Source organism: Chaetura pelagica, unplaced genomic scaffold (assembly GCF_000747805.2).
Source record: "Chaetura pelagica isolate M959 unplaced genomic scaffold, ChaPel_1.0 scaffold69, whole genome shotgun sequence".
NCBI lineage: Eukaryota > Metazoa > Chordata > Aves > Apodiformes > Apodidae > Chaetura > Chaetura pelagica.
Window position 1 is genome coordinate 3751843 of NW_009970724.1, and position 8763 is coordinate 3760605.

Here is an 8763-nt window from a genome sequence, read left to right on the forward strand (position 1 = left end):
TTCCTGCTTATATAGAGTAGCATAATGCCAGAGACAGTTAATAAAATATAAATAGTGAGTATAATGGCACTTTATATTTAACATTTGCTTTACACTTTATGTTGCAGTAATTTTTGACTTCTTTAAATAAAAATATAATTTCAAATGATGTTTCCACACGTTCATTCACAAAGTATGTTGGCATAATATTTAGTGTAAAGCTGCAAAAATGCAGATGGTTAAAATGTTACACTTAACAGCACCATAATGGAGTGCAATAGATTGCACAAATAGCAAACCTGGGCCTGCATGAGAGGAACAGAAAGCTCAGGAGAACTGAGTGGCCTCAGGGAGGAGTGATCATACAGCGAGGTTGTGGAGTAGAGCTGCTTGCGGTGAACACCCACAGAGCCTTAATTTAATGTCATGGCTGTGGTGTTATATATATGCTGCTACACTACAGTCCTTTCTTTGGCATTCAGCTGATGTGACATCTGCCCTTCCATTTCCAGGCTTTGGTCATGCCAACATGAGAAAAAGGCGCATGAGTGGCCTGACTGGTACCATGGTCATGAAGTGCCAGCATTGGCTAGTGAGGAATTGCCAGGTTACAGAATCAACTGTGTCTGAGGAAGATGTATTAGAAACAGTTTGCATTTGCTTTGTGGGAATTGTTGTGTTTTCTGTATACTTTTTGACTTTTATCACAGCAGTGGTACTTTGGGAACACCTCTGAGCTCTTCATGCCTTTAGCTTCACGATACCTCCAGAAGGTTAAAGCAGCTCCATTTTAAGGGGGGTGAATATGGAGCACATGGAGGCTAAATAAACTTCTACAAAATATTTTTGCAACCTCAGCTACCTTTGATCATCTGAATCTTTTCTGTCTCTTTCTTATTTGGGTTCTGTGTTTCCTGAGAGAGACTGTGACCTTGAGAGGGGAAATATCTTTCTCAGATGCAGCCTTTAATGGGATAATCAGTAAACTTGCTTGTTTAAGGATGTGTATCATGGCAGGTGGTAGTTACCTTCCTTGATTTATGTGTTTTGGACTAGAACTTGATTTCGGGAGGTAGATACAGATTTTTCCACAACTGAATAGTGGGCAAGTGGATTAGTTATTAATTTTTACTTGCATTTTTATTTTTTCACAGAAATGTAAATGAGAGAAAAGGGGATTCCCTGGCTTTGCTACTACTTGTCAAGAGCTGACCTGCAAAACTTTACACGTGGAAGTACTACGTATGCCCTTTAAAGTACCCTCTGGACCTTAATGTGGAGGGAAATGTAGTAGTGCATTTTGCTTTCTCCAATTCCTTTAAAAATGTACATATTTTACAGAATCGCTATGCTTAGTTAAAACTTACTCGCTAGACTAAGTGATCATCTCGTATAAAAACTGAAGATACAGTTGATGTTTTTCCTTAAACAGGGAAAGGAAAACATTACGGGAAAAAACATGTTGCAGAACTAGAAGATAAAAAGCATTATGTGGCATAAGTAGTACAGTGTGTATACTAACATTTTGATGGCAGAAGTTGTGTGCTACATGTTTTTCTTAGAAGCCCTTGCTTTTAAGCTGACATGTAGAATCAAATAAAAAATAATATGAAGCATACTCAGCTTTGTTGCAGCAAAGGCTTGGTTTATGGACTATATATATATATATTATACCTATATAGTAATGATACAGGCAATTTGCTGTGTTTCTTTTCTAGCAGCTGTTCTTAGAAGATATAAAATGGTACATAAAACGTGAAGATAGATACATTTCTATTTCTCTCTCCCTCTGTTTTGCGTATTTTTTCCTTAAAATCTGTGTTTATAGAATATTACAAAGCATAATCTTTTAATCAGCTCTTGCTTATAGCAAGATACAACTTCTTTGTAGCACAGGGGAATAATAGAAGTTGCAAAAATTTCTGGAAATTCAAAGTAATTATATATACTTTGTTTCCATGGAGTGGGCCATAGCTAGTAGAATACCACCTTGAGTTCCATGTGGTTTAGGAGCAAGGGATATGCACCTCTGGGTTCAACATAGGTATTGGTGACAAAATGTAAGTACTCGGAAAGTACTGAAAAAAATGTGGATTTTCTTCCATTAATGGAAAGTCGTAGAACTGCTTCTACTAAAATCTAAAGGAAGAGGAGGTGGTTTGGGAGTGTCTGCAAAGTTTCCACAGGGAAATGGAGCCTGAAGGCTGAGGTACAGAGGAAGAGAATTTCTGATTTTTGTTTGCATGTAACAAAAATCAGCCTGTCTGCTCTGCTGTCTGTGTCAGTCTCTTGCTGAGTGCTTTTTATCCAGTTTCCTGAAGTCAAGGATGGAATCTGGATTAAGAGCCTATGTGCTGAAATGCATCAAAATAGTATTACTATTTGCCTTATTTCCTAACTATCTGTAAAGTCTGCTTCTTGTTTTGACTTGCTGTCCTTCAGTGCTAACAGGAATGTGACTAAGCAGCACTGCCATTTATTAGTTGTTCCCATATAATTGAGATCCAGTTGGAAGGGAAATAAAAGGCATTCTCTTTATATTTGGAGAGTGCTGTGCAGCTTTGGAGGAATTTTTTTCAGTTTGTTGCACTGAGCTCTGTCCCTAAGGGAAGCTGCCATTCTCTGATGCTATCTGCTAAATGTAAAATTCTAGAAGTCAATGATTTCAAAACGTTTTTAATCAGACTTTTTTCCATCAGACTTTCTGAATCTTGCAAAGTGAGCTACTGGAGCCCAAAATTGGACAAAAAGGCTAGAGGAGTTTAGTGTATTAAGTCAAGCTTGACACAAATTTGATTTCTCTGTATGTATTTTTAGGGCTAGGGAATTCTCAGGTCTTTCCTTAAACTAACAAGGACTAATATAAGTTAGAGCAACTTTGTATCTTGCAAGCAGGCAGCCTTGGCTTATAAAGCACATTTACATTTATGCTTTTATAGTTACGTTCCTAAAAAAAGTTTGAATTGTACTTGTTAGATCATGTGGCACTTTAATTTTTTTTCCAAACCAGGGAGACATACTACAGCTGCATCCATATAAACATTGGATAACTCAGCAAAATGCTACTTGGATTTTTATATAAGCTTTTCTTGCTACTTGTGGGAAAAGGTGACTGAAATGTTTCGGATGAAGCTTCTCCAAGTATCAGACTCCATAAAATTATCTATCAGATTTCCTTTTTGTCCTGATGTAATTTATGAAAATCCATAATCGAAACAGAAGCACTTTTTGTTGAGCCAGCAAGTTGAACAGCAAATGAATGGATTTACTTAGAGGTGATTACAATTGAACAGAAAGGAATCTCACAAGTTTCCTACATAACATGTGAGAAAAAATAAATAAATTACAAGGTGTGGAGCAACAAAATTTTGAAGTACATGAAGAAGCAGTTTAGGAAGCTGTATGAGGTCAAGTATAGGATATATTGCAGAAGATCATTGGCTGTGAGCTCTGATGGTCTGTTTGCTGCCTGGTCCTACTTGCATGAGTAAGGAGTAAGGAGCACTGCCTCTGAGTTTGGCTTGTGGCATTGGACCTTGAATAAATAAAATACAGGACTGTCCTGAGGAAACATCCTGTGCAGTAGCTGAAGGAATTGTCCAAGTTTGGGTGGAGTGCTGATGTCAGAGAGGAATGTGCCCTATGGTTGTGGGGTGAAAGGCAGATTCAGGGAACTGATTTGTAAGTGTTTCTGTTGGCTTCGTGCTCAGACATTCTTCCTCCTCCTTGCACCAGTTCCCAGCTGTACTTCTGCCAGTCTTACCAACTTTAGGAATGTTCCTGTGGGCTCTCTTTGCTGCTCCCATAGGTGTCCGTACAAAAATGCTTGATCAAATGCTTAATCAAGCAAGTACAGTCTCCTTTTATGCTTTCACTCTGTTCCACCTAAGTTTTTACTCAGCTGTGGTGACCTGCAAGCTATAGGTGGGGTGTAGGAATACAGAGAAGCATTAAAAAAGTAGTAAAATAGGTTTGGTGGAATATTTAATAATTTCTGTCTTAATTAATTTTTTTTTTTTTTTTTAATGATGTGTTTTTGTGAAAATATCACCCTCTGCACTCAGGCAGACTGACCCTACCTCTCATCACCCAATAAATAAGTTTACTTGTAGCATCAGTTGTAAAATATTCTGTTCCTTAGTTAAATAACTGTATCACTTTAAAGGCTTTGGAAATGAAAGCCTTGGGCTTTCATTGTTCTACCAAAAAAGTCTTCATGTGCTTTTAACATTAATAACAGAGAGAGATAATTTACTATCTTCTGGCAGATTCCTGGCTTTGCGGGGTCAGGCGTTCTCCACACAGGAACTCAGGTTACTAAGGCTCAGTGGCAGAGGCCTGTGCAGGAGGGCTCTGCAGGGCAGGAGCCCCAGCAACAGATTGGTCACTGGGGCTGCTGTGTCAAAGGCCAGGCTGGAGCTCTGTAGAGCTGGGTTGCCAGACACAACTTACTGGGCTGATGTAGCCCTTGGGTATCCTCTGCCAGCAGCAGTCCTGCTGAGCTGTGCTGGAAGACTAAAGCCTCCACCCATGTGAAACTGTTTGCTGTAGCAGTGGTGTTTCTGGTGGTCTGTCCATGTGCAGTATCACCTCAGGGAAATGAAATCCTCTGTGTCTCCTTTGGCAAGAGGAGCTGTATTGGTAACCATTGTCACCATGGCTTAAATTTTCCTATAAACCTCTAAACCCTCTGGTGTCAGTAACTTGTGTTCTGTTGCAGCTTAAAATGTATGGAGCTTCTTGATGAAATCAAGGTGCTATATATCCTCATGCAGATTTTTATTTGGAAAATGTGAAAAAGTAAAGACCCTTCATAAAATGTTCTGATCTACCAGTGGCCTCTGTCCCCCCCCCAAATCCGTTACTGGAATGGTCTTGGCATGATTTGTTAGCTCAGATTCTGCAGAAGTTTTTATTCCTTACTCAAACCAGGATATTGGAGGCTATTCTGTAGCTGGTTGCCATCCTCTGCTCAAGGTTCAGCACACACAGGCACATGTATCTCCTGTGTTTTGAGGGTTTTTAGGGTGATAAATGTTACATGACTGAAAGTATTTTCTTTGCAACTGGGATGCATCGATGCTGTGAAGGTGTGATTGGAGATAATGTTGAAACAATTTCACTCATACACATGCTGTCTTGGTGTATTTTTTTGATGGATAATTTAAAAATGTTCCATTTTCAGGTGACAATGGCCAGAATCGGGATAAATGAGAATCGTTCAAAGGAGACCTGTGAAACAATACTTTTTGCTCTCCGAATGGCAACATGGAATCAGATTTTAGATCCCTGGGTGTACATTCTTCTCCGGAAAGCTGTACTTAGAAACCTGTACAGGATCACAAGGGGATGTTGTGGCTCACACATCATAAACTTGCACATGTTGGAACTCAGCTCCATCAAGAATTCTTTGAAGGTTGCAGCAATATCTGAGTCACCAGTAAGTTCCAAACAAATAAACCTACAGCCGCTCAGCTCTACAGGGCACTAAAGTTACCATGGTGTATGAAGAGGTGATGGAGACAATGCTCATTTGTGGGCAATACCTTAAAGTGAATTCCAAGGCTCAGTGGTTTAGCATTTGTTTCAAATTGTGAGTGGTTTGCTCTTGTTGCTTACTGGTTTGATATTGCTACTCGAAACAATGCACTTGAATGTTTTAATTCCCTTTAGAATGCATCCTTTCCAAAACTGGTAGTAGGATGATAAATTATCCTGCATTTTTCCTTGCAGGTACTAAAGTGAACAGGGTTCTGTATAATTGTTCCCACCAAATTCTGAGCAGGCACAGCAGGCATCTTAAGAACACGTGCAAGTGCAAAAGTGATCTCCAAGGTGATTTTTAAAAGGGGTAGATTTATCTCCCAGTGATACTCCCAAATCCTTTGCAGAGTCGCTGTTTCCTAGGGTAAAGTCCACCATCCTTTCCATAAGGGTATTCTTTACTTCTATGCATTGCATTTTCCAACAGGATGCATAAAAGACATTTTGTTTGTGCCTGGCTTATTAAATGATCCAGTTTGCTTGGTTCATTGATTTGACCTCTCAATTATTTATTGTTCCATGAAGTTTTGGGAGAGCTGCAAACTTTATCAGTGTAAGTGTTCCTTTTCTGTGGGAACAGAGAAGTGGGTCGGCTTGCTTCCTTACAGTTACATTTTTAGATTTATCTGTCAGTTTTTAGTACTTTCAACAAATGTTGTTGAAATTAACAGACATAAAGCTGTGGTTAGTCTGTAAAAAAAGTAGTTCCCTTGCAAAATGCATATATTGAATGGCTCATGAGGTACCTCTTTTGTAAAAGGTCATGTTGTGTGTGGCCAAAGGAGCACCTCAGCAGGGAGCTACCCAGGGACCCTGGTTGTGTTTGTGAAAGCAAACTTCATGGTCAGTTCATGCAGTGTCTGTGTTAGAAGAGCTAAAAACATTCAGTAAAATTGAAAGTACCAGAAAGTTTGCAGGACATTACAGAGGAGGCCCTTTGCCTTTAATGCTGCTAAATGAAGCTTTGGGTTTTGTGAATGTATTCTGTTCAAAAGCAAAAATGAGAGTATCAGACACTTTGTAGCAGAGGAACTTCAAATAACTACATCAGGGTATTTGGACAAAGTAGTTAAGAACTGATTCACAGAGAAGACAGTCTGAGGGACCAAAACTCTTCACAAACTAGATTTATGTTGTATGTCAGAGGAGTTTAAAGTCAGAAAATAAAAAAACCAAAAGGTTTAAATATTTCAGTTTTTTGTTTTAAAATCTATTTCCTTTTTGTTTTAAAAAGGTTGATAAATAAATGGGTTAAATAACCCTATAATGAAATGAAATGACTTTGTTTACCCTAAAGAATTTCTGTATGTGATTTCTTTAGTCACAGAGCTGATAAACTGTGGACAGATTTGATTCTGATATAAGCTCTGCAGTGTTGCTTCACATAGGTTCTGCTAAAATCTGGCAGCATCCTGTCTGTGCTCAGTTTGGCTTTTTTGTTTCTTAGAATGTGATGCCAATATATCTGTTGACATAAATTATTTGTTCTTTATGAAAGATAGTTGTTTTAGCAGCTGCAAAAAGTGTTGGTCCATAAATTGTTGAGATATTTGGTCAGTAAATGAAGCTCATCACTGTTCCATTTTGTTATGTGAATAAATGTAGCTTGTGTAGTTCATACTGGTTGTAAAACAAGCAAACAAAAGCCTATATGTATATGTGATTTCTTATATTTTGTGTACTAATACGTGTTGAATGTAAATTGCAGAGCCTCATTAAAAGTTGTCAAACTGTATCTTGAGAGTTATGGTATTTCTGTGTAACAAAAGGAATCTGAAGTTGCTGAAAAAATCCTTATGACAAAAAAACCTTACTGTGGGTTGAAGCAGGCCTCTGCCCTTCACGTGTGTGATGGCAGTTGTGAAGGTAGAGAGGAGAACTGTGAGAATTCAGATAGGAGGTGCCAGTGTTTCACTGTCACATGAGCAGCCCAGTGCAGCTGGTTGTGTAAGACGGGCAAGATCAAGTTCATATGATCCATGTTTAGAAAATGCAAATAAAAGTGGAGCTGGGGGAGTTCTATGTATGAATTTAAAGTGTTTTTATTCACATATCTGCCAACATGTTACACTAACTGGGATTAGTTTCACTTACACTATGAATCCTGAAAAAAAGTGTGAGTTTTGCCGTTGGTATCTTGTTTTGTTCAGTGGTGTGACAGCCTGCAGGGGCACCTCAGGACACAGCCACCAAGGATCTGATTTGATTATTATTGCATTTCATCTCACAGAAAAGCCAGTGATGTGCTGTGCTGTATGATTAGCAAATTATCTGTTTTATGGAAGATGAGATTGTAGAAAAATCAATAGAACAGCTTCACACTAGGATCAAAGTATTGCCAGGCAGGGAGAAAAGGGCAGTCTGCTTAGTACTGTGCTGATGACTTCTTCAGAGGTTGGCTAACGATGTGAGCAGTCATGAGCTGCCTGTTTACTGCTAGGCAATAATTAGTGTCTCTGGAGCAGGCAGAGGCAGTAAGTGTTCTGGTGGGAAGAAAGTGAATCTCATTTCTGACTAATGACTGAGGAAGTCCTCAGGGTGGGAGAATATTTTAATCTAATTGGGATCTTAAGCCATGGCAGGCTGTATAAGGAAGCACGTTACCCGAAACCAAGGTCCTAGCCTGGGCTGAATCAACCTGCTGAAGCGAAGAAAGCAGCAGTAACAAGTTGTTCATCATGGGGATTAGGCAAATGTCTGGGGTTTGTTACCTAGATACAAGGATGGAAAGCAAGGTTCAAGGTCTTTTTCATCTGGTTCTTGAGGCAGTGTTTGTCTTGTGTGTTTGTATGTAAGATATTTGTATATGCGTTTTTATTACTTTAGTCTGATGTATTAGGAATTATTTCAGGAACAGCAGAATGTGCCAGTTCTGTAGCCATGGTGATCCTTTAGGACAAAGCGTTCGGACCTTTGAGACGTGCCTCACCTGCTGATATGCTCCTCCAGGATGTTACTGGTAACACAGCACACCTCAAATTAGCTGCATAGATTGTTATGAAGTTTAATTCTCAACACTTGGGTCCTGGGAGAAGTGCTTGAATCTCAAGGGAATTTATAAGAACTATTGTGACTTTTGTTGCTTCCTAAAAAAACCCAGATGCTTTTCACTTTAAACTTCTGTCATCTGCCAGCATTAAAAATGGCAAAACTGTCCTTTGATTTCAGTAAACAATGATTTTCAGTTCAGCCCTGCTGCATTACATTGAGGAAAGTATTAACTCCTTGAACAGACAATGT

General features: G+C 39.0%; 1 protein-coding gene across 2 annotated transcripts in view; it reads left to right on the plus strand.

Moving 5' to 3' along the window:
* Window positions 1-5639, plus strand: part of PTGFR (prostaglandin F receptor (FP)) — a 15192-nt gene extending 9553 nt beyond the window's left edge. Inside the window, exon 2 of one of the 2 annotated variants that reach the window (XM_010006593.1) lies at window positions 5165-5639. In XM_010006593.1, coding sequence (XP_010004895.1) covers window positions 5165-5470 — 306 coding nt within the window. In that variant the 3' untranslated portion in view covers window positions 5471-5639. The remainder of the gene's footprint in view (window positions 1-5164) is intronic. The other variant, XM_010006594.1, reaches the window with a different exon arrangement.
* The last annotated feature ends 3124 nt before the right edge of the window (window positions 5640-8763 follow it).